Genomic DNA, 25,993 nt, shown 5'->3' on the forward strand with positions numbered 1-25,993 from the left:
CACTGGTGGGTTCATCTTTCCCACTAGCCGAAACCTGGGAAGGAAGTGACCCAAGGGACCCCTTCCTACTGAGAGAAGCTGAAGAAGGCTTACCCTTCTCAGGCTTAAAGTGGGGATGGATGTCCCTGATGGTTGGGAGGTGTTGTTCCCGAAGTACGTGGTGCAGGAGCAACAGGGACGGAAATGCCCCCCACCAAGGGGGCAGGTGTAGTCTTCTGGCTCCGAGAGGTGACTGAGGTTGGCGGAGCTGATGGGGCTAGAACTGTTGCAATGGCAGCGTAAGACAATGTCATACGTGAAGGATGCAGACATTCAAATTTCCCCTTAGCCTCAGGGTAGGTCAGTCGGTCCAGTGTCTTCTACTCCATGATTTTCCTTTCTTTCTGGAGAATCCTGCAGTCAGGCGAGCAAGGTGAATGGTGCTGTCCACAGCTGGGAGGCGGGGCACCTGGAGTATTGGGATACGATGGGCGACCGCAATCTCGACATGTGACACTGAAAGTACAGCAGGAAGACATATGGCCGAATTGCCAGCATTTAAAGCATCACATAGGGGGAGGGATATAGGGCTTTACATCACAGAGGTAGACCACGACCTTGACCTTCTCGAGTAAAGGCCACGATGAAAGCACCGGTGGCAACCTCATTATCTTTCATACCCTGCGTGCACAGCTCATCATCAGACTGCAAAAGCAGGTCCTTGTGAAATATAGATACCCTAGACCATATTTAGCTCTTATGGGGCATGATGGTCACAGAAACATCCCGCAATTTGTCGCAAGTGAGTAACACCTGTGACTGGGCAGAGGATGCTGTTTTGATCAAGATTGACCCAGATCTCATTTTGGACAAGCCCTCCACCTCCACGAATTTGTCGTCTAAATGCTCAACAAAAAAAATGAGGCTTCATCGTCATGAAAGATTCGCCATCAGCTCTTGAACATACAAGGTACGGGGGGGGGGGGGGGGGGGGAGAGCTGCTGCCATCCTTAGCCTGATGTTCCTCCCACTGTGCGGCCAGGGAGGAGAACAATTTGGGATAATACCTCTGTGCGTTGAATTGAGCCCATCAATGCTTCGAGACTGCTGGTGTTTGATTGACCACCAGGAAGAGATGATGTACTACACTTCCATGGTGTATACGTGGACAAGGAAAAAAAATTCCCGGATTTCCCGGTTAAAAATACACTTTCTCCCAGGTGACAGTATATTTTCCCTTATCAATTATTTGAATGGTCATGGCTTTATACACGGGCGTACAATTTTCGGCACTTTAGAAAACGAAACTCAGGGAAAAAGACACGTTTTGGAAATATCTTTGATGTGCAGCAACATGTACGCTGCGTATTTTCGTATAACGAAAGTATACATCGGAATTCCACCAAACACCGCATGTTACTTTCCGAATCACTGAAATCGAGATTTCGATGCGCTTTTGTAAGCTGTTCGTAGCTCTAGTCACGTGATCTCGCCAGCCAATGACAGCGGATATTCAGAGGACACGTGATGTAGTCAGCCAACAGCAACATCACTGTTACGTAACATGAACACACATCAGGGAAAGTTAATAGTTTAAATTATTATACAGTGTTCTTACAAGAAAAGCAAAGCTTTCACATACAATATTAGTCTCAAGGTGCAAGAGAAGCTAAGCTTTCGCATAAACTGTTTATCTTTTTTGCGCGTGTTACACTTTAAGATATATCACACAAATGCGCCAGTAAAATTTTTAATAATGACATAAATGTCTGATCTTTAGGCTTCGAAATTCTTCTAAATGGCTCGTCATCAAAGAGTTGATTTTTAAATGAGAGTCAAACGCTCTGTGATTTAATAAATTCATGGTACATTCTTGCACATAGCTCAACTTACGTAAAAGGATATTTACTTTGAAAGTAACGCTTTTCAAACCACCATTCGCAATATTTTCCCGCGACCTGTTACAAATAGGTTCGTTTCAGCAGTTCATAGAGAGCGCAGATAACAGGCGACACCGCGCTTGGGTAGTTATCATGACGTAGGAAGCCCGTATCTACTGTAAAACATTGAAAGATCATAAATTATGCCATAAAAGAAAGAAGACATCAGAGGATACTGCAAGAGCATCGGAATTTCGTGAACCATATTAAATTGTGCACATTTAAAGTGCATACTTAAAGGGCACACTCGTATGTCCAGATTCCCAATGAAGTAGACCTCGACCTGATATTAAGCTTTTCAGTGTGATTTTCGGGATGTAAATTTTCTTGGAGCACCAGTACTGTATTATATCATGTTTGGTTCTGTATTATGGCATAATGCCGTACGTGCTAGAAAATGAAAAAGTGCACTTGAAATGCAGCGAACAGTTGAAACTAGCCAGTACTGTGGAATTAAAGATTTCGTTTCAAATACATTGACTGCCTCTGCGGAGAAGGTTAACATAAGTCAAATTTCTTTAGCGTACAGACAAAAATAACTTCATTGTTCCGCAAGGCGATTAACGCTTGACTGTCAGAAAGGCGGAAATAAAATAGAATCTGAAACTAATGACATATTTCATGCTTACGTAATTATCTGAATGTGTTTTAATTCACTTGATAGCTCCCGGCCACAGGTATCTGTTTTGTTTTCATTTGACGTGAGAGTAAACGAAGGGGAAACAGCAAAATCACTAAACGTAAACACGGGTCACGTGGAGACTACCCACTACAGCTCAGATTGCTCTGCGCGTCAGCCCCGGATCTACGACATTTGCGAACCGGGTCAATACTAAAAAAAAAATCGAATTTTCAAAATATGTTCATCTTGTAGCGCACATCTTTCTGAAAAGTCTGAAACATAAAACAAATGTATTCGAGGAAATGTAAGATATATTATTTGGTCTTAAGTCCGGTGCCACGCCTCTTCATACAGCATTTTTCTACCGTACGTCCAAACTATATTCAGGAGAGTGGAAATTGAAATGTCCTGTGGTGCCTCTCCTGCTCCCAGTCGGCCGGTTTGACAGCCTGCCCCCTTGAGAAAAATCTCTAGCGGATGGGATTATTTGTAATCGAGAGAACAACAACTCTGCACAAAATCTGAACTCTTCATTGCCTATTAGTTAATAACTTGCTGTTTTGTGTGACATAAAATTAAATATAGGATATATAAAACCAATGCTGACAAGAGATAAGCAAGAAATTACATATTTCTTCAAACCTTAGCTCCTAGCATTTTTTTCTCTCTGATCTTGCTACAGCTTTAAATGGCGTGCTTTCCTTTCTGCGAAAGAATCTATTACCTCATCAAAGTTCGTCAAACGTTTTGTTAAATGAAAAGTCGAAATGTCGTTATCTAATACTGAAAATGCTGTTAATACAAATAATACCAAAGACTGGTGCGGTTTCTCGATCTGATTACGTCTATTTTGTCACTGTCTGCTACATAACACAAAATAGGCCTTTCTAGTATGGCAGCAATTTTGTAGCACACCAAATAAACGAGACTGTTTTGGCACAAATGGCCATTTTTATAACACGACAGAATATAATCCAATAAGTACCAATATCAAATGCCTATTAGGCCTACTACAAGCTAAAAGATTTATGTTAGGAAATAGTTTCGCATTTCATTCATACGCACCAGCTTCTAAAGTATAAGATCGAAAAGTAGTATTACGAAATTTTTATATAAATTTGGAATCGTCTTATTCTTCCATAATTTGTGTGATGACCCCGTTTCTTCTCCTTACTCGTTCTAACAAACAACCTTGTCATCACTAATTCTGTAGCTATTGCTGCCACTGTCAAAATTTGTTCGCCAGTTAACTTCACTAACCCTGCCAGAATCACAGGTTTAGTTATCCGGCGATTATTTTCCGGTTAGGCGTTATTACGTGTTCGAACAACAAGTTTTCCGCGTTACTTCCAGAATAGAACTTACGCGGCTGCTAGCCGGGGACTGTACTACTAGTCCTTACTAGTGTAGCGATCTGGCCAAAAATTTTCTGTCAAAATTTCGTTCTCTTGGACACGCCTAGAAGATAATACGAAATCTTTGGCTCTGAGCACTATGGGACTCAACTGCTGTGGTCATCAGTCCCCTAGAACTTAGAACTACTTAAACCTAACTAACCTAAGGACATCACACACAGCCATGCCCGAGGCAGGATTCGAACCTGCGACCGTAGCAGTCGCACGGTTCCGGACTGCGCGCCTAGAACCGCGAGACTACCGCGGCCGGCACGAAATCTTTCTCACCTGTTATTCCTGTCAGTCGTTTATTTCCATTCTGGTAGTCTGAATCTAGTAATTATTACAACGCTGATCATTCGAAACCCAATCAACCACACAATCAGACAGCGATAGGCATTCATCCGTTCGGCTTTACTCCCTCAGCTCGTATAGCCCCTTCCCCTATTGTCTGCGGAAAGTTTATTTCTAGATGCGACGAGGATTCCCCTGACAGTTACATCACGTACACTGTGCACGCATTCAAAAATCAACTTATGATTAATTCAGAAATCAACAGTAAGTGTGTTCAAAAACCAACAGGGAATCGTTTCAAAACCATATGAATAATCGATAGGCAAACGTGCGCTAGATGCTAGGTGCTTTGTGAAACAAGTTTTTTTCCTCAAGAATATGAATTTGGCGCCCCCTTTTCCCGGTACCATCTAGCTGCTTTCTGCGACTGCTTGCACAGCCAACAGCCACATTCCTGTAGCCAGAAGCGGGAGAATCTACTACTCAAACGTGACTCGACTGCGCATGCGCATGAGCCCGCGCGTAACTTCTAAAACAAAACAATGTAAACAGTTGCGATCTCACGCTCATTGGAGGCAATTTGTTGTTATGAATCACAGCATAGTCTTCCTAAAGCCTCTTGACACATTTTCAATTGGCAGACGCATGCATGGGCACTGTGTGTCGTTGTTGTATATGGCGCATTTCCTTTGCAATTTAAGTTATTTTCATTTTTTCTATGGTTTATGTTTTATTGTTGAAGTATTATTCTGCAGTAGCGGGATAGAGTAATATCCTTTGTTAGAGTGACGGTTCTTACCAGTCATAATTACAAAAATGTAACTGAAAACTAAAACAATGAAAAAGTTCCCGGAATTCTAAAAATATCTCGGGTTTTCCCGGTTTCCTCCCGGATGAAAAAATTCCCTGGTTTTTCCCGGATCTCCCGGGTCGTATACACCCTGGCTTCAATATGTGTCATCCACCCTGATGGCATCCACACCAACCAGGGGACCTCCCCACGGGCGCCACGCAGCCGTAGCAAAGGCCACCTGGCAGGATGGCTATTGCCGGGAGTCCCGATGCCCCAGGGTGTCGGGCTTCTATTCCTCGGCATACATGGGGAGTTAACGGCGTAGGAACCAGCAGAGCGATCCCCATGTGGTCAGGGGGCTACAACCAACAGGGTACATGGTGGCCACACAACGGACTGGCTATTGTGTTGGATATGAGGTGCAAAGAATTCCATGGTCCTCGTCGGCGCAGAGAACGACACTGCATAGTGGGTGGAGGAAATCGCATGCAGGAAGATGTCCTCGCTCGAGAGATGGAGGATGAGCGGGACTCAATGCATGGTGGACACGATGCACCACGTAAGGCGGCGCCCTTCCCCAATTGGCTTGCTCTTTGGAAAAATTTTGAAAAATGGAGGTCAAACACTACAGGGGGACCATCACAAATGCCGAAAGGTATGAGACTCCTTTTAGTTGCCACTTACGACAGGCAAGAATACCTCGGGCCGGCCTATTCTACACCCTGGGCCCGCAGCGAGGAGTCGAAGCTGTTACCAAGGCTAAGGGTGGGCAGACACCATAATGAATTCCAACATTACCGATTGATGGTGCCACGAACTTTTAAGTCATTTTCAGCCAGGTGTCTGGGTACTTTTGATCACATAGTGTAGGTTAAGGAAAAATAAACCTATGTTTATAGTATATGCAGACTTGCAGAAAGATTTTGATATTGTTGACAGGAATCCTCTCTTTGAAATTCTGAAGACAGCAGGGGTACAACACAGGCAGCAAAAGGCTATTTACAACTTATACACCAGATAGAAGTTAAATGAGTCAAGGGGCATGAAAGGGAAGAAGTGGTTGAGAAGGGAGTGAGACATTGCTGTAGTCTATCCCCTGCTGCGTCACAAGTAACTACATGCGTAGATTTGCGGAATTCTTGTAAATTTTGCATAGCTATGGCTGGCAGGTACTAATTGAGGGAGTGATTGGCACACTGGATGACAGGTGTGGGCAATGTTGATATTTTGCAAATGATTCTGTGAGGCAGGTTTACAACACCATTCACAGATGAGAAGGCACAACCTGGAGAGCACAGTAAGCAAATGCGAAATAACCAGGGCAGCACAGGGCACTGACACACTGTGAAGATCCCATATGTTGCAGTTACAACAGCAGCTAGTAACCTGCATGAAGGGGCTGAAGCAGGCTGAGGAAAGCTGTTGTTGTGGTCTTCAGTCCTGAGACTGGTTTGATGCAGCTCTCCATGCTACTCTATCCTGTGCAAGCTTCTTCATCTCCCAGTACCTACTGCAACCTACATCCTTCTGAATCTGCTTAGTGTATTGATCTCTTGGTCTCCCTCTACGATTTTTACCCTCCACGCTGCCCTCCAATGCTAAATTTGTGATCCCTTGATGCCTCAAAACATGTCCTACCAACCGATCCCTTCTTCTAGTCAAGTTGTGCCACAAACTTCTCTTCTCCCCAATCCTATTCAATACCTCCTCATTAGTTATGTGATCTACCCACCTTATCTTCAGCATTCTTCTGTAGCACCACATTTCGAAAACTTCTATTCTCTTCTTGTCCAAACTGGTTATCGTCCATGTTTCACTTCCATACATGGCTACACTCCATACAAACACTTTCAGAAACGACTTCCTGACACTTAAATCTATACTCGATGTTAACAAATTTCTCTTCTTCAGAAATGCTTTCCTTGCCATTGCCAGTCTACATTTTATATCCTCTCTACTTCGACCATCATCAGTTATTTTACTCCCTAAATAGCAAAACTCCTTTACTACTTTAAGTGTCTCATTTCCTAATCTAATCCCCTCAGCATCACCCGATTTAATCCGACTACATTCCATTATCCTCGTTTTGCTTTTGTTGATGTTCATCTGATATCCTCGTTTCAAGACACTGGCCATTCCGTTCAACTGCTCTTCCAAGTCCTTTGCTGTCTCTGACAGAATTACAATGTCATCGGCGAACCTCAAAGTTTTTACTTCTTCTCCATGAATTTTAATACCTACTCCGAATTTTTCTTTTGTTTCCTTTACTGCTTGCTCAATATACAGATTGAATAACATCGGGGAGAGGCTACAACCCTGTCTTACTCCCTTCCCAACCGCTGCTTCCCTTTCATGTCCCTCGACTCTTATAACTGCCATCTGGTTTCTGTACAAATTGTAAATAGCCTTTCGCTCCCTGTATTTTACCCCTGCCACCTTCAGAATTTGAAAGAGAGTATTCCAGTTAACGTTGTCAAAAGCTTTCTCTAAGTCTACAAATGCTAGAAACGTAGGTTTGCCTTTTCTTAATCTTTCTTCTAAGATAAGTCGTAAGGTTAGTATTGCCTCACGTGTTCCAACATTTCTACGGAATCCAAACTGATCTTCCCCGAGGTCTGCTTCTACCAGTTTTTCCATTCGTCTGTAAAGAATTCGCGTTAGTATTTTGCAGCTGTGACTTATTCAACTGATAGTTCGGTAATTTTCACATCTGTCAACACCTGCTTTTTTTGGAATTGGAATTATTATATTCTTCTTGAAGTCTGTGGGTATTTCGCCTGTCTCATACATCTTGCTCACCAGATGGTAGAGTTTTGTCATGACTGGCTCTCCCAAGGCCATCAGTAGTTCTAATGGAATGTTGTCTACTCCCGGGGCCTTGTTTCGACTCAGGTCTTTCAGTGCTCTGTCAAACTCTTCACGCAGTATCTTATCTCCCATTTCATCTTCATCTACATCCTCTTCCATTTCCATAATACTGTCCTCAAGTACATCGCCCTTGTATAAACCCTCTATATACTCCTTCCACCTTTCTGCCTTGCCTTCTTTGCTTAGAACTGGGTTGCCATCTGAGCTCTTGATATTCATACAAGTGGTTCTCTTCTCTCCAAAGGTCTCTTTAATTTTCCTGTAGGCAGTATCTATCTTACCCCTAGTGAGACAAGCCTCTACATCCTTACATTTGTCCTCTAGCCACCCCTGCTTAGCCATTTTGCACTTTCTGTCGATCTCATTTTTGAGACGTTTGTATTCCCTTTTCCCTGCTTCATTTACTGCATTTTTATATTTCCTCCTTTCATCAATTAAATTCAATATTTCTTCTGTTACCCAAGGATTTCTCGCTGTAATTATCAAACAGCTCTCCACTTCTCTCCTCCAGAGCAACCACATCAGAGGTGGAGGAAAAGACACATAAGCAAGCCTGGAGAGTCAAAGCAGACAGACGTGTCACCATTTTGTCCGCATCTGAAACCCGAGAGGATAACTATTGTTTGAGTTGCTGGTCAACCATGACCACCTTTTGGTGATGGGTATCGGCTGACAGCCAGCCTGCTGAAGCTACCTCCAAGCTCCGCTGCACACAAGTGTCATTGCTCTGGTGGGGCACATCGCACCTTGGAGCTACATTGGCGCGAGGACTGAGAGGGCCGATAGCCTCCGCCCTGTGGGTGGTATCATCTGGTGGACTGCGAGGTGCTGTAGAATGGGGCGGGGCCGGGGTCCGAACTTGCTGCCTCCCTAGTGCAGAGCTGTCAGCGGCACTGAAAAGCTGCCAGAGCTGGTAAGGCTCACTACAAAGACAGCGGTTGTCTGCTTCCCTTCGTACACGGTGTCCACGAGTCACGTTTGAGGGATCAGTAAGCCGCGTTCTGGGTCACGGGCACAGTTAATGCACGCGGCCGCCATTTAGCCGTCGTGCGAGTGGATTTCTACATCCACAAGAATGGGCAACTGGCACTGATGCTGCAGACTCTGGCATTGGAACAATGTGTGGCGCCATCGACAAGTTCAGCAGAAGGCCTGCTGTGTACCTTAGATGTAATAAAATCAATGACACACTTGCCTGTGTTACTCTGCTTCGGCGTGAGTCATCCCTTTCTCCCAAACAGTACCACTCAGTTGTTCTGAAATATTACAACACCTGAGCTCGGGGGGGGGGGGGGGGGGGGCTTGAATCACCCTGATGTTATTCAATCTGTAGATTGAACAAACAGTAAAGAAAACCAAAGAAACATTTGGAGTAGGAATTAAACTTCAGAGAGAGAAATAAAAGCTTTTCAGGTTTGCTGAAGCCATTGTAATTCTGTTATAGACAGGAAAAGACTTGGAAGAGTTGAAAGGAATGAACAGTGTCTTGAGAGGAGGATATGAGGTGAATGTCAACAAAAGCAAAACAAGGATAATGGAATGTATTAAATCAGGTGATACTGAGAGAATCAGATTACGAAACAAGAAAATTAAAAGTCACTATTTGGACATCAAAACAGCTGATGATAGCCGACATAGAGAGATTATCAAATGTAGACTGGCAATGGTACAACAACCATTTCCGAAAAAGAGAAATTTAACACTAAATATAGATTTAAGTGTCAGGATGTCTTTTCTGAGAACAGGTTTCAAAATTTTGTGCTACAAATGGTTCAAATGACTCTGAGCACTATGGGACTTAACATCTACGGTCATCAGTCCTCTAGAACTTAGAACTACTTAAAAGTAACTAACCTAAGGACATCACACACATCCATGCCCAAGGCAGGATTCGAACCTGCGACCACAGCAGTCGCGCAGTTCCAGACAGAAGCGCCTAGAACTGCTCGGCCCCATCGGCCGGCTGTTGTGTTACAGAAGGATGTAGAAGATTCGATGGATAGACTATGTAATTAATGAGCACATATTTAATAGGATTCATAATTGGGGAAACAACAAATCCGTGGCAAAATCTGACCGAAAGAAGAGACTGATTGATAGGAAACATTCTGTGACATCAAGGAGTAACCACTTTAGTACGGGGGGGGGGGGGGCTAGGTTGCAGTAGTTATTCAGAAATGAAGACGCTAACACAGGATAGAGTATCATGGGCAACTGCATCAAATCCTGAAGACAACAACAACATGCATGGTTTTATTGTTAGTTGGCGAAGCCATCGAATGTGACAATAAAAATATCTGGATGTGGTGACAGACTGATATGTAGCTTTGCCTGAGGTCTAGGTTAGCTTGGAAGGTGAAGCTTTGGCTGAGAGAAGGAGAAGCCAAGGAATCTGACACTAACAAAAAGCTGGCTGCGGTTACAGAAATATCTGTAGGTCAGCCCATTTGAAAAAAATCAACATCACGTAATAGTCGCCATATAGTTTACGGCGTTTGCCCCATGTTTCCAATGTCACCAGTCAAAGCTGAAGACTCGTACCGAACATTTCTCTACATCCGATAGAAGAACCAAGAGCACTTGACAAGCTGCCCAACGCCACTCTGGACGAAACCTTAGGCAGGTTACAGTGCAATGGACCACTACTATACTACCCTTAAAACTGACCAGCAGATAGAAATTTATTTTGCCTGTCAACCAAGTACATGCAGTATTCTGAAATTCTACCTCACTTACTTGCCATCACAAAGTTTCCCAATTTTCCTCTAAACAGCTGAGTACAATGCAAAGTTTTAAAATTACTGTAATTGCAAATTTATTGCTTAGAACCCCTTGATACCGTTGCCACAAAATACTTGATAATGTGTCAAGTATAAAGCAAACTGAAGGGTTTTTTTTACACACAAATATCACGATTAAATACGAGTCATATTTTATCGAAAAACACTTGACATCAACTATTTACGAAGATAGGAGTTTAGAAACGAAAACTTAGTAACAATGTCTTACAGCTTTCCTGTCTGTTACGGTCCCCTGTTCGAAACCACTTTGGGCCACGTCTATTTCGGCGATACATATGTTTATCAATCAAAAAACATTACACAAAATTCACAACACACAAAATGTATCCTATGTTTGGCAGAAACTAAAACTTAGTAACAATGTCTTACCGCTTTCCTGTCTGTTGCGGTCCCCTGTTCGAAACCACTTTGGGCCACTCCCACGTCTATTTCGGCGATACATATGTTTATCAATCAAAAAACATTACACAAAATTCACAACACACAAAATGTATCCTATGTTTGGCACTTTCAAACACTACTGATACTGGTTGACGGTTGTCTGCATCTTCAAAGATGCTGACAACAAACGAGATCTGCTATTCTGCTCAACGACAGCTAAAATAGTAATAAAATAATTATAGCGATACTTTTAAAATTCTGAAATATAAAAAGAGCTAGAACATAAAAATATACACAAATTCCATTACGTTTCAGTAATCCTATAAATTAAATTCTTTTTTTTTTTGCTAAATAAAAAATAATTCTTTAACCTATTATAAAACATGGTACTCATGCTACACAATGATTACTAATTTCATTATTATTACTGTCACTGCAACATAGAAATAATCTTGTAAAAGGTTTTTTTTTTTTGTAGGGAAGGGGTTTCACATATGAACTTTGATAATACGCGTCTTCATACAAAGTCTTTGATTTTCTGCAACGAATCCCATAACCTTTCTGTTTCCGGTGTTGCAAGCGTGATCATACAAGCGAAATGGTAGGGATTGTATTTTTACAAAATCCTTTACATCCTTCTGCTATATCAAATTATGTTTTTTGTACAGAACTAGTTTTATTACCTCCAATAAGAGCGCACATTAATTGTAGTTTATTTTGAAGACATCTCTTTTGCTCTGAAGTTGAACAAGCGTATTTACCCAAAAACAGTGCAGTGGAAATCATCTTCATGTCAATATCAGCATTGTGATTTTTTTTCTAAAGGAATTAAGTGTTTTGTGCAAACCTAAGGTCGCGAAACGCTCCCAGTTTTAATATCCGTAATAATACATTTCAGGCAAAGCGCACGAAGAAGGTTGGAATCACCGGAAAATACGGTACCAGATATGGTGCCTCCCTTAGGAAGATGGTTAAGAAGATGGAAATTACGCAGCATTCCAAATACACTTGCACCTTTTGTGGAAAGGTAAGATGAAACATGTTGAGCTTTTTACCACAAACCCATCCATCCACAGATTAATGTAGTAAGACTCCAGTAGCCTATGGTGAAGCAGTAGGTTATATAACCACTCGTTTCGTTAGATTGGGAAGACAGGCTAGGTGCACTGGCTTGCACTGTAGTTCAATGCTTCATTTAACATCATAATTCCATTAATCTTGTGTAAGTTCCTTGTTGTTGGTCTGGTTGTGGTTTTCAATCTGAAGATTGGTTCGATGCAACTCTCCATGCTCCTGGCCTGTGCAAGTCTCATCTCTTGAGTGACTGCTGCAACCTACATCTTTCTGACCCTGCTTGTGGTATTCTCTCATTGTTTCCCTACGATTTTTACACCCCCCCCCCCACTTCCTTCCAGTGCTAAATTGGTTATCCTTTAATGGGTAATTTGCAAGAATGTTTGCATATCAAAGCCGGGGGCTCCAAATGGTAGACATTGAACATGTGATTCTGAATTGATCATGTGACTGGTGGCAGGAGTTAATGAGCAGTGTTTACAGTGGTACATTGACTAAAATACTTGTAACTATAGGCCTAAAGGAAACAACTTAAGTCACTTGTCACCACAGTCCCATGACAATTTACAATTGTAAGTTTGATATCTATTGTTTGGAGTCCGCATCTTTGACAGGCAGACATTCTTGCAAATTACCTTTGATGTCTCAGAATGTTCTACGCAAGCCAATCCCTTCTTATAGTATGGTTGTGCCACAAATTTCTTTCCTCCCAAATTCTACTCAATATTTCGTTACTGTAACTCCAATCTGCAGACTTCTTCTGTAGCACCACATTTCGGATTCTTCTACTCTCATCTTGTTTTAAGATTTTGTGGCTCTCAAATTTATGTTTGATGTTAACAAATTTCTCTTCTTCGGAAATGCTTTCCTTGCCATTGCCTCTCTACTTCTACCATCATCAGTTATGTTGTTGCCCAAATAGCTAAACCCATCTACTTTTAAATGTTTTGTTTCTTAATCTAATTGCTTCAGTATCACCTGATTTAATATATTCCATTATCCTGGTTTTGCTTTTATTGATTTTCATCTTTTCATACCATTCTTTCAAGTCCCTGTCCATTCCATTCAACTGTTCTTCCAAGCCTTTGCTGCCTCTGTCATAAGAGAATATTGCAGTCAACATTATCAGAAACTTTCTCTGTCAATAAATGCTATAAACATAGGTTTGCCTTTCCTTAACTTATCTTCTATGATAAGTCATAGGATCAGTATTTCCTCGGGTGTTCCTACACGTCTCCGGAATCCATACTGATCTTCCCCAAAGTCAGATTCAACCAGTTTTCTGTGCTTTTGTAACGAATTTGTGTTAGTATTTTGCAACCTCCAACCTCCCTCCCCCCTCCCCCCCGCCTACCTTTGTGCACTTTCTTCAGTTTTACTCTACAGTCATAACCAATAAATTGTGGCCAGAGTTCACATCTTCCACTGGAAATGTCTTATATTTAAAATCTCCTTTCTAAATATGTCGTACCATCATATTTGAAACCTCCTGGTGTCTCCACGTCTCTTCTGTGTATACAACCTGTTTTGATTCTTAAATCAAGTGTTAGTGATGATTAAATTATGCTCTGTGCAAAATTCTGCCAGGCAACTTCCTCTTCCATTCCTTCCCATGAGTTCATATTCACCTACTTTTCCTTCTCATCCTTTCCTGTTATCGAATGCCTGTCTCCCATCGCTTTAAAAAAAAAATTTCATCTCCCATAACTATCTGAACAATTTCTTTTATTTCATCATACACTTCTTCAATCCCTTCATCTGCGGAGTTGGTTGGCATATAAGCATCTACTACATTGTTGGGTGTGGGCTTCATGTCTGTCTTGGCTGCAGTAAGGCATTCACCATGTTGTTCACAGTAGCTTATCCACATTCGTATTAAATTTTCTCCTGCATTACCCCTATTTGACTTTATATTTATAACCCTGCGTTCACCTGACCGGAAGTGCTGCTCCTGCCATCAAACTTGACTAATTCTCACTAGGCCTATATCTAACTTTAATCTAGCTATTTCCCTTTTTCAATTTTCTAATTACCCGCCCGGTTAAAGGGTCTGACGTTCTACACTGTTGTGTAGAATTCCAGTTTTGTTCCTCGAGATAAATCTTCCTCAGCAGTCCGAATGAGGGACTGTTTCACATCTGGAATATTTCTGTGGCTTGGTTCAAAAAGGGCCAATTTCAAGTATCTTAGTTTTATGTTAGGCCTATAAGCTTCTGAGTATTTTCTGTAATGTTCTGACAACTATTAACAGTATATTTGGAGCTATATGTTACTATCATGATAGTAAATCAGCTTCACTAAAGCTTATTTTTAAATAATAAATTTCTAGAATTTTCAACTTCAAAATTAAGGGACTTCAGAGGACATTGGCCCTTTTTAACATCAACTCTCTTAAATTATTTGACTTCAGCTCTTTGGACATCAGGGTCAGGTACACTGAATAACCAGAAACAGGTAATTTTAAGATAAATATTTCCTTGTACTCATGAATTAAATCACTTTATTCATTTCTTAAGAATTTAATAACTGATAGCAACTATTACATGTTCCAAAAATCACATTTATCACTGTAAATCATGAAAACACTGGTCTCATAATCGGGGGAAACTGTTTATTCACATTTCTTAATAGCAGACAAATAATTTGCGTACACTTCGGTTGTTAATGTAAAAGGGGAGAGAAAAAATATATCACTCGTTTCCGTCATCACCATCGCCATCCTTCCCTTCGTAAGATATCTGTTGATCTTTCATCTGACTGTTTATTGACTCTCAGGTGATTGAGGAACTGCATGTAGAATGACTTCTTACATTGATGTATGGAAGTAGATCCCTGAAATACTTTAATTTCTTTTGTGAAATGCGTATGATGGCATCAGAAATAGGTACAAGTTTTGGCATAGACAAGTGTCGAGTTTTTTTCTGTTAAGATCTACCATCTTGAATGGTTCTTCTGAGGAGTAACTGTGTTTGTAGGAGATAATTCCTGGCATACCTGAATGATACTTCATCTATTTTATCCAAGCAATAGGATTCCATTCTGTGTTAATTTTCTTGTGCAGATAATGACTTCTCATCAAGTCTTTAAAGTTGTAGAAGTCCTTATCTTCCTGCTCTATTGCAGTTATGGATGGCTTTCGGGGAACCATATGTATTAATTTGGCCTGGTCTCTTGGCATTTCTACTACTCCAACAGTTGTTTCCTTTGTCTTCTGAATGGCTGTGTGAATTGAGTCAGCTTCCAAGTGAGTGTTTCTAACTTCAAGAAACTTGTGGATGATTTCCAATTGGCTTCAAATTCTTCCACTACTCTCAGAAACATGATGACAACAAAAATATTTCTATTTTGTCTGGCACACGACTCACTGTACATGTGTACCTCAACAATTTCGTCGGCCAGCTTCATCAAATAATCATACAGACAAGAAGCTATTTCTTGGCCACCTCTTCCACAATTGTTTCATTCCAGATGTAACATACTGGAGAACATTCTTTATGTCTCTTTACATAGATGGTAAAGTTGAAGGTCCAACATTGTCTTTTGTAAAATGCCACACCACAGCATAGAAAAGGAGTGGGTAAGCATTTCTGCAAATCAAAGGCCAAGGTTACTACATTGTAATTCTGCTCAGCTTTCTTTTTATGTTGTTCTGATCATAAGCAGCCTGGGCTGCATTCCTCTTCCCACTTCTATCCATTCACATATGTAAATGAAGTGGTTATTTTGTGTTCTCTTTCTTGCTTAGTTTTTAGTGATGTCTGCATAAATTACTGCTATCCTTTACTTTCCCCACATCAGTAACTTTCAATCTTGTTCTTGCCAAGGAATATTGAATACAATTGTTCCCATTCGATGAATTGCTGCTGTTCCAAAAGTTTAGGCATATTCAAAAGCCAATTAATTGCATCATTGTGTGATGTCGGGATTTATTAAGAGCTTAAAATTTAATTTCAGGATGCAATGAAGAGGAGTTGTGTTGGTATCTGGTCGTGCAAGCGTTGCAAGAGGACAGTGGCTGGTGGAGCGTGGGTGTACAGCACAACAGCTGCAGCTACAGTGAGGTCTGCGGTCCGACGTCTCCGTGAAACTAAGGAGCAGTGAATGTATTCATAAAGGACTTAATAAAAACTTGTTATTTATTACTGTGTTAAAATATATCTGCTCGCCCTCCAGATGCTGATAGTTCCTACTTACCTAGATGCTTCAGTAAGCTGTAGGAAAGATGTTTTTACTTCTCAAAAGTGTAAGTTTGCAGTCCAGTATCTGGAACTGACTAGCTATGTTCTGAACTCCCTGTACACAGGTAATGGCAATTGTGATATTCAGTATCTGGAAAGAGTGTGGTGATTTGATATATTTAATACGCTGAAATGTATAGCTGACAAAGGCTGGCCTAAATTCATGATAACATTTTTCTAGTGACTTGAACCACCCCTCACAAGGCACACCGCGCTAGCTTCTGCATTCCTGTCACGCGCAATGTTCCCAACATCGGGCAGTACACTAACCATTGTGATGTGCACTGCATCAATTCTATACTTTCCTGAACGACTCTTCGTGAATCACATATTGTCAGTTTGCAAGCCATAGGTAGGTAGCCAGCATCTGGCATGTGCGTCACTCTGCCTGCAGCTGCAGGCAACACTCGTCACTATTTTTGTATTGCTTAGATCAAGAGCAGGACGAAAATCCTTTGGTAAGTTTCCATTCCAGTTGCTCATTATTTACTTTTCTCTTTCGAATATGCATTATCATAAATGAGTAACAGCTCCAGTTCTCTTTTCGACAGGTTTAATTGTGCTTGTTTTGTCAAAACGCAGTGCAAGTTGCACAAACTCACTTTGCACTAGCTATTGCGACAGAATCCTGAAACAGTGTGTCTCATTAAACAAGCAATTGGCAACCAGAGAGGTCAGTAGTTTACGGAAAGCCTCATTATGTCAGTTTGCAGTAACATAAGAGAAGCAGCACATTTATTTTCATACTAGGAAATTCTTTCCACTATCTGTTAACGACTCTTAAAGATTACAGTTCTAGGTTGAAAAAAAATTAAACTATAGCTTCTGCTATATAACTGAATAAAGTTCTGTGTGTTAACCATTTGATAAAATACTCTTTCTTGTGTGCTATCATTCACAATTATGAGGGATTATGAATATTTCATTCTCACATGCAAGGTCAGGAGTGAATGCACTTCGTACCATCCATTTTCTCGAGATTGTAAGTATATAGACCACCTTCCAAGTCTAAAGAAAAATTCAATGTGTTAGCTAAATTTCACGCGCAGCAACGCTTAGAGTAATATGCACCAATCGCAAAATCATAGTGACCCCTATTTTTCATTGCAAACTTTTCCAATTTTACTCAGTCTCTTAGTTAAATGTGAATATTACAAAAGTATAACCATTCGTGGGATGATGGGCTCTTCCCCATGAAGCTGAAACACAAAGCTACAAGTAACGTTAAAATAAATTTTTTTTTACAACTTGTTTCTATCAGCACAGCGTGTTGACAACTTGCGGGCAAAAAATGTGCGCACATCCTAATATGTGCAGGACCTGCACAGCGTGTGCAAAAGTGTGCATCATGCTGTTTTGTCATGTAACTTCACAATCGCTACTTGTGTGTAGCATAACACAGCAGACAGTCTACAAAGTCAAGGCAAATGAAGACTGTGAATCTTAGATCTTAAGTTCTATCCGGACGGACACAATGATCGATGTGTTTGGGTTACTGATGTCTTCGCAGTTGATGTAAATAGTAGAAACAATACAGAAAATTAGCTTTGAAGATGTGTTAGTCATTCAGTTGCTGTAAGTAGTGAGGCACATTTACAGCATCACCCTGCCTTGATACGAGGTTAAGAAGAATAAGTAAGTCCATGGATGGCTGTGGTATGCAGCAGCCAGACCATGACAACAAAAACTAAATGGCGGTATTGGAAAAACAATCTAAGTTAACCTAGGCTACATCATACCAGCAGAGCCACCATCCCAGTGTTCCCTACTCAGGATTTGTGATTGGCTGGCACAGAGACATCACTACGGAAGCAAAACAAGACAGCAGCTGACACATTAGTAGGTACAGCCGATTCTGGCACATCTTGTTTGTTTGGGTTGCATACATTCAGTATACATGAACCTAGTGTTATGCAACCTCCCACACACTGATATAAGCACATTTTTTATATAAAACTAATTGACTAATTAAATTTAACAACTAATTACCCCTCCCAGCCAGGAAAAATTGGCAGGAAAATCACTCGGCCTCCATACAGCTAGTGCACAACGCCACCTCCAGAGGATGTGCCACCCCCTATCCTTCATCCCCTCCCTGCTCCCAGAAAAAAAATGGTAGAAAAAAGGACTCACTCTGTGCTGGAAAGGAAGGACCTCAAGACATGAAATTCAAATCAGTGTCAATGTATTGATGCTTAGTCTTTATTTATAAAATTCAATTTGCAAGGGTTGGAGCTCTTTTATTTGGCAGGGAAAGCTCATCATTCTCTGCTGTTTTGGAAGATGCAGGTCGTGTAAAATACCTCGGAAAGAAGTATTTACACCGGGAACTACCCTGTCTGAGCTGAGCTGTTGAACTGGAAGGTGCAAGTAGTATCTTGTCCTAATTACAATACTGCAGATAGGAGGTGTCTTGGTAAATTTTTGTGTGTGAGCTCATGTTGATGTGCAAGGATCAATGGAAGTAGCGCACAATGCCACACCTCCCACAAAATTTGGTGGGAAAAAGACTCGGGTTGTGCTGGAGAGGTAGGTCACTAACATATTGATGCGTATTCTGTATTTAATCTGTTTACGGGCGACAGGTCTTTACACTTGGGTAGATTAGATTAGTTTTTCATTCCATAGATCCATGCTGAGGAGATCCTCGTGGATGTGGAACATGTCTATTTTTTTAAGCTGAAATAACAATACTAATAGTATGAATATATACAATACATCATTTGTTTCTAATAAATTCGTCAATGGAGTAGGAGGAATTGGGTAGAGCTCATGTCTGTACCCACCCCACCAGCCATGACAAAGTAAATGCAAGCACTGAGGGATTGAATGAAGTGCAGTATATTAGCTGATATTTAGGGTCTCCTGCACATCTCTTGCCTGGGTGCTGCTACAGAGGTAAAAAAACAACCCAGTGTCCTAATTACAGATTACGATACTAAATACCACAGACTGGATGTCGGCCTCCTTTGATCTCGCAACCCTGGGCAAAGTTGGAAGTTGTGGCATTCTGTTAATGGGGAAATTCCAGACTCACTGTCTCTCTCAGGTGGCTACTTCCTGGTTGTGTGTCAACCAATGTCTCCAAGCATACAGATGGAGGTTTTCATGTCCCATTTGAATACTGTGTTCCTGTTGGCTAATGCTGGGGACAAACGGAGAAGCTGACACAATTTCGATATAAAAAAAATAGATAGAAAGTCTGTTTGCATTACCCTATCAAATTAATTGTTTAACAATTTACTCTAGTCAGACAGCTTGAAACACTCATCACCACCTTACAGTGATCCTTCTTCGTAATAAAACATTTTTCAACATCTGAGTCTCACACGTAAACATGCAAATCAGGTAATTAAATTTCCACAACAAGTAGAGCATAGTACTAAATAAACACGAGGTCTTGTATGCACCAATGCTTGACAACACAAGCACTCTCCTCCACCACAATGGTCCCACTAATCATATTTGGTGAAAAAACCGTACTGATCTCGCACACTTTTGATCGCAAATAGTGCGCCATCCACCATAGTGCACTGTGGAGAAACAGCTGTGCATCACACACTGACCACATCGACAGTTAAGCACCAATCTCTGTATTCATACATGGGCTGTACTGTATGAATGCTCAGGTCGGAGAGACTGTCACCAAGCAGTCAACCGATCTATTTACAATGGTAGAATAATTATCCAGCTCAAGCACTCATCATATTTAATCTTCTCATGCAGCAGACACTTCTGTTGCTGCTCATCCAGCATACTGGTCACTTCACTAGCCCCACGACATCAAGCAAGAGCTGACAGTTCGGAGCATTCTTTGTACTCTACGCTCACAGGAAGTGAAGCTAATCTCAGGCTTCCCATTGCCAGAGCCTCATGATCACTCATGCCACTGGCTGCAGCGCACTGTGACAGGCAGCAGCTTGGTTGTATACAGTAGAACTAACCATTTCCAGCCCGACAAAACCCTTCAGTTGGAAAAATCCACTTTACGCAATCCAAGACAGGGATGTTGTTCATACACCTTGAATTTCTCTAGCAAAATGTGGATTTCTCCATTTTATATGAGTTATTTACAAAGACAAGAAACTGAACCAGACATGCATTTTCACATCACTAAAGTATCATTACTTGTAGTGAAAATGCTGTCCTACACAGTGGCATGGGCTAGATTTCCTTCAAATATTTTCTCAGCAGGTAAAAAATACCTTATATCATCAGCTTAATATCTGCCCTGGCCTGGATCGCAAGACTAGAATATTAAGCTCATTTTTGGCTCATGCTAAGAATGCTCACCTCCGGCACAGGGTGCCTCCTCACTTTCAAACATTCTTAAATTAACCAAATGCCTTGTCATCTATGAAGTGTCTCAAGGTAGCAGCACAGAGGCATTGTAAATATCAGCTTTATACTGTGTGTCACTTTATAAATTTGGTAATGTAGCTGATTTTATTTCGATGATCATCTCTCCCTGTGTAGGTGAAAGATTGAAATTCTATTAAAAGATCTCACCGCAGTGGAAAAATGCACGATTATCACTCGAACTCTCAAATGATATCCATGGCACTCCATCTTCGCTTCTACCCCCCTGGCGGCATGACGCTGATACCAAATTCATTGACTAATTAATTTAATTGATCATGAGAGCCCCTTTGCATGGTGAGTATTTTATTTCCCCCAGCAGTCGGATTACTCATCAGGTAGCTCAAATGGGAATCCATGGAGGGAAGACAATGTTCCTTCCGAGGAAAACTATTGAGAACCGAGATCTGAAGCTGACCGCCAAAGGATTCTGCCGTCGCCAACATACATTTCGCATAAGACCACAAAGATAAGAAAGGAGAAATTAGCGCTTATAAGGAGTAAAAAGCCTTCTTCTCCCTCTCTGTTTGTGAGTGGAATAGGGAAGGGAATGACTAGTAGAGGTACAGGATGCCCTCCGCCACACCCCATATGATGGCTTGCGAAGTAAAGATATAGATGTAAATGTAAACTTAGTCTACCAGTTAAGGTATCACTCCATCCATTTATGGGCACACACAACTCGCAGAAGAACATTCTCTTGCTTTTCGAGAAAACAAAAGACGGAACTTCTGGTGCTGACTCTCTCTCTCTCTCTCTCTCTCTCTCTCTCTCTCTCTCTCTCTAAAAATCTTCATATTAGCTCCTAATTTTCTCATTGCAGTCACTTTACAGGTAATTTTGGGAAGTTGTAATATGTTTGCCCATAACATTTAGCAGAAAAGGTATAGAGCTCATGTCACTCCCACTTTTGTCAGAGTTTTACTTACCTGCCATGTTCTCAAGAATCTTAGTCTTCAATATATACACCATGTGATCAAAAGTATCTGGACACCACCAAAAGCATACATTTGTGCATTGTGCTGCCAGGTACTTGTGGTCAGGTGCTTGGGTGTCACTTGTGTCATACATCTGTACATGAGATTTCCACACTTCTAAACATCCCTAGGTCCACTGTTTCCGATGTGATAGTGAAGTGGAAACGTGAAGGGACACGTTCAGCACAAAAGCGTACAGGCCGACCTCATCTGTCGACTGACAGAGACCACCGACAGTTGAAGAGGGTCGTAATGTGTAATAGGCAGACATATATCCAGACCATCACACAGGAATTCCAAACCGCATCAGGACCCATTACAAGTACTATGACAGGTAGGAGGTGAGAAAACTTGGATTTCATGGTCGAGAAGCTGCTCGTAAGCCACACATGTGGATTTCTCCATTTTATATGAGTTATTTACAAAGACAAGAAACTGAACCAGACACATTTTCACATCGCTAAAGTATGCCTCGCTTAGTGTAAGAAGTGAGAAGTGTAAACATTGGATGATTGAACAGTGGAAAAGCGTGGAATCACGGTACACAACATGGTGATCCGATGGCAGGGTGTGGGTATGGTGAATCTCCGGCGAATGTCATCTGCCAGCGTGTGTAGTGCTGAAAGTAAAATTTGGAGGTGGTGTGGTCGTGTTTTTCGTGAAGGGCGCTTGCACCCCTTGTTGTTTTGCGCGACACTATCACAGCACAGGCCTACATTGAAGTTTTAAGCACCTTCTTGCTTCCCACTTTGAAGAGCAATTCAGGGATGGCAACTGCATCTTTCAACACGATCGAGCACCCATTTATAATGCATGACCTGTGGCGGAGTAATTACATGACAATAACATCCCTGTGATGGACTGGCCTGCACAGAGTCCTGACCTGAATCCTATAGAACACCTTTGAGATGTTTTGGAATGCCGACTTCGATACCTCTCCTCAGTGCAGCACTCCGTGAAGAATGGGCTGCCATTCCCCAAGAAACCTTCCAGCACCGTAATGAATGCATGCCTGCGAGAGTGGAAGCTGTCATCAAGGCTAAGGGTGGGTCGACACCATATTAAATTCCAGCATTACTGATGGAGGGCGCCATGAACTTGTAAGTCATTTTCAGCCAGGTATCCAGAAACTGTTTATCACAAATGAAATGTGCACGAATGACCACACTTCAGGTAAGCAATAGTTTTAGGAACTTCATGTGATACCTAAGAATATGAGGTTGTTGTATGGGCAATAAAACTAAAGTTCTAGCCTGTTTAATTAAGCGAGCACCAATTAGAATGCAGCGGGATGGCAGACAGATGGACGGCCAGAGCAGAGGTAGCGTACTGAAGGGTTACAATAAGAGCTGAGATGGGCGTGGTAGGCCAGCACGGTGACTTGCAAGAACATGAAGGCGGAAGGACACAGAAAAGCCAGAGGTAGCTTAGAAATACGACGCAGCATCCACAGGCAGACACCCGTCGGGGATGAAGAAGGTGGACTGGTCCAACCAGAGGCTGCCAAATGGTAAAAAAAGTAGTTTGTTTGCAAAAAAACTTTTAAATTAGAGCAGAGGACCAGAGTTAAAATTGCAGAAGAGTGTAAATCAAAAGTGTATTTGTGCAGAAAGCAAGAGGGAAAGTATAAGTTAAAATGAGTCTGTTTTAAGGTCAGAGATGGTGGTTGACGTCACAAGCGGTTTAGTGGGGGAGAAGGAGTGCACAGCTCGCCATTGTTGAGGACTAATGGTTAGACCGGGGAGCAGTACAGATGGCCGACAGTTGCTCTCCCGCAAGATTACCAACTAAGCTTTGCTTTTTGGCTAAATCTGCATAAGACCGTGACAAAGTAATGTTCGCGTAGGTGGTGAAGTTATTTTGACTGTGAATGAATGTTTATCTTATTATATGACAGTTAATGAGATATAGATGCAAATAGTTAATTGAGCAAAGCTTAGTGCATGCAACAACACAACAGACAGCTACTGTACTTGCTCCTGCTGTTGCAATTCTGTTTTTGTTTTCTGCCAGTGACCATTATGACCAATTGGTTATGATCATGCTTATTTTTACGTGGGGTATCAAGTGTAAGTAAAGACTGAGTTCGGTGGCATCCGGTAATACAAGATCTTGGCCTTGTGCACTAAAAGTCCTGTGTGGCAGCTGAGTGAATGATACAGGGTGTTTCAAAAATGACCGGTATATTTGAAACGGCAATAAAAACGAAACTAGCAGCGATAGAAATACACTGTTTGTTGCAATATGCTTGGGACAACAGTACATTTTCAGGCAGACAAACTTTCGAAATTACAGTAGTTACAATTTTCAACAACAGATGGCGCTGTGGTCTGGGAAACTCTATAGTACGATATTTTCCACATATCCACCATGCGTAGCAATAATATGGCGTAGTCTCTGAATGAAATTACCCGAAACCTTTGACAACGTGTCTGGCGGAATGGCTTCACATGCAGATGAGATGTACTGCTTCAGCTGTTCAATTGTTTCTGGATTCTGGCGGTACACCTGGTCTTTCAAGTGTCCCCACAGAAAGAAGTCACAGGGGTTCATGTCTGGCGAATAGGGAGGCCAATCCACGCCGCCTCCTGTATGTTTCGGATAGCCCAAAGCAATCACACGATCATCGAAATATTCATTCATGAAATTAAAGACGTCGGCCGTGCGTTGTGGCCGGGCACCATCTTGCATAAACCACGAGGTGTTCGCAGTGTCGTCTAAGGCAGTTTGTACCGCCACAAATTCACGAAGAATGTCCAGATAGCGTGATGCAGTAATCGTTTCAGATCTGAAAAATGGGCCAATGATTCCTTTGGAAGAAATGGCGGCCCAGACCAGTACTTTTTGAGGATGCAGGGACGATGGGACTGCAACATGGGGCTTTTCGGTTCCCCATATGCGCCAGTTCTGTTTATTGACGAAGCCGTCCAGGTAAAAATAAGCTTCGTCAGTAAACCAAATGCTGCCCACATGTATATCGCCGTCATCAATCCTGTGCACTATATCGTTAGTGAATGTCTCTCGTGCAGCTATGGTAGCGGCGCTGAGGGGTTGCCATGTTTGAATTTTGTATGGATAGAGGTGTAAACTCTGGCGCATGAGACGATACGTGGACGTTGGCGTCATTTGGACCGCAGCTGCAACACGGCGAACGGAAACCCGAGGCCGCTGTTGGATCACCTGCTGCACTAGCTGCGCGTTGCCCTCTGTGGTTGCCATACGCGGTCGCCCTGCCTTTCCAGCACGTTCATCCGTCACGTTCCCAGTCCGTTGAAATTTTTCAAACAGATCCTTTATTGTATCGCTTTTCGGTCCTTTGGTTACATTAAACCTCCGTTGAAAACTTCGTCTTGTTGCAACAACACTGTGTTCTAGGCGGTGGAATTCCAACACCAGAAAAATCCTCTGTTCTAAGGAATAAACCATGTTGTCTACAGCACACTTGCACGTTGTGAACAGCACACGCTTACAGCAGAAAGACGACGTACAGAATGGCGCACCCACAGACTGCGTTGTCTTGTATATCTTTCACATCACTTGCAGCGCCATCTGTTGTTGAAAATTGTAACTACTGTAATTTCGAAAGTTTGTCCGCCTGAAAATGTACTGTTGTCCCAAGCATATTGCAACAAATGGTGTATTTCTATCGCTGCTCGTTTAGTTTTTATTGCCGTTTCAAATATACCGGTCATTTATGAAACACCCTGTATTAAAACAATCACAATTGGGATTAGGATTAGCCTGATTAAGACAACAACCAAAGGCAATCGGTATCTGACAGTGGTCTTAAACCCACTTAGAGGGGCATATCCGTCTGGCGGTTATCTGGCTGCATTCTGGCGTGCAAACTAAGATTTTGCAACTTGTTTGTAATAAAGGATTTTGAGGCCAAGTCTCTAGAATATGATTGCTTTTATCAGAGCTGTGTTGCATTATTTAGTAGCACCAGAATTCCTCTCCAAAACCTTAGTTCTATGTATTTACTAAGTCCAGAATTCACAGGGTGTCGAATAACGTACGGACGGCTGAACTGCAGGTAAGGGCAGGTTAGATTACAGGTCAAGAAAGTGCGGAGGCTGACTACGCTGCCACCGCGCAGGTAAGTCACAAAGAGGACCTGCCATGCACACCTGTAAATCTACCACTACTGTACCAGACAGTCCAAGAGGTCCAGTACATTATAAGTTAGGGTTTATCATTCCGCAGAGGGGATTTTACAAAGTGGTACATCGGCCTAAGGAATGTTACACATAGTGTAGCATTTGAATCCACA

At 41.8% G+C, this 25,993-nt stretch overlaps 2 protein-coding genes across 4 annotated transcripts in view; one reads left to right on the forward strand and one right to left on the reverse strand.

The window, feature by feature from the left end:
• LOC126235890 (ATP-dependent DNA/RNA helicase DHX36-like) overlaps positions 1–11,230 on the reverse strand; it is a 273,504-nt gene extending 262,274 nt beyond the window's left edge. For 2 of the 3 annotated variants that reach the window (XM_049944821.1, XM_049944818.1), the window contains exon 1: positions 11,061–11,230. In XM_049944821.1, the coding sequence (XP_049800778.1) occupies positions 11,061–11,133 (73 nt within the window). In that variant the 5' untranslated portion in view covers positions 11,134–11,230. Of the gene's footprint in view, positions 1–10,899; positions 11,034–11,060 lie in introns of those variants that run through there. The other variant, XM_049944819.1, reaches the window with a different exon arrangement.
• A 349-nt stretch (positions 11,231–11,579) lies between these two features.
• LOC126235891 (60S ribosomal protein L37a) lies at positions 11,580–16,285 on the forward strand. Its single transcript, XM_049944822.1, has 3 exons — positions 11,580–11,673; positions 11,971–12,099; positions 16,101–16,285. The coding sequence occupies exons 1-3, from the start codon at positions 11,671–11,673 to the stop codon at positions 16,245–16,247; spliced, it is 279 nt and encodes a 92-aa protein (XP_049800779.1). The 5' UTR covers positions 11,580–11,670; the 3' UTR covers positions 16,248–16,285.
• The last annotated feature ends 9,708 nt before the right edge of the window (positions 16,286–25,993 follow it).

Source organism: Schistocerca nitens, chromosome 2 (genome assembly GCF_023898315.1).
Source record: "Schistocerca nitens isolate TAMUIC-IGC-003100 chromosome 2, iqSchNite1.1, whole genome shotgun sequence".
Lineage (NCBI taxonomy): Eukaryota > Metazoa > Arthropoda > Insecta > Orthoptera > Acrididae > Schistocerca > Schistocerca nitens.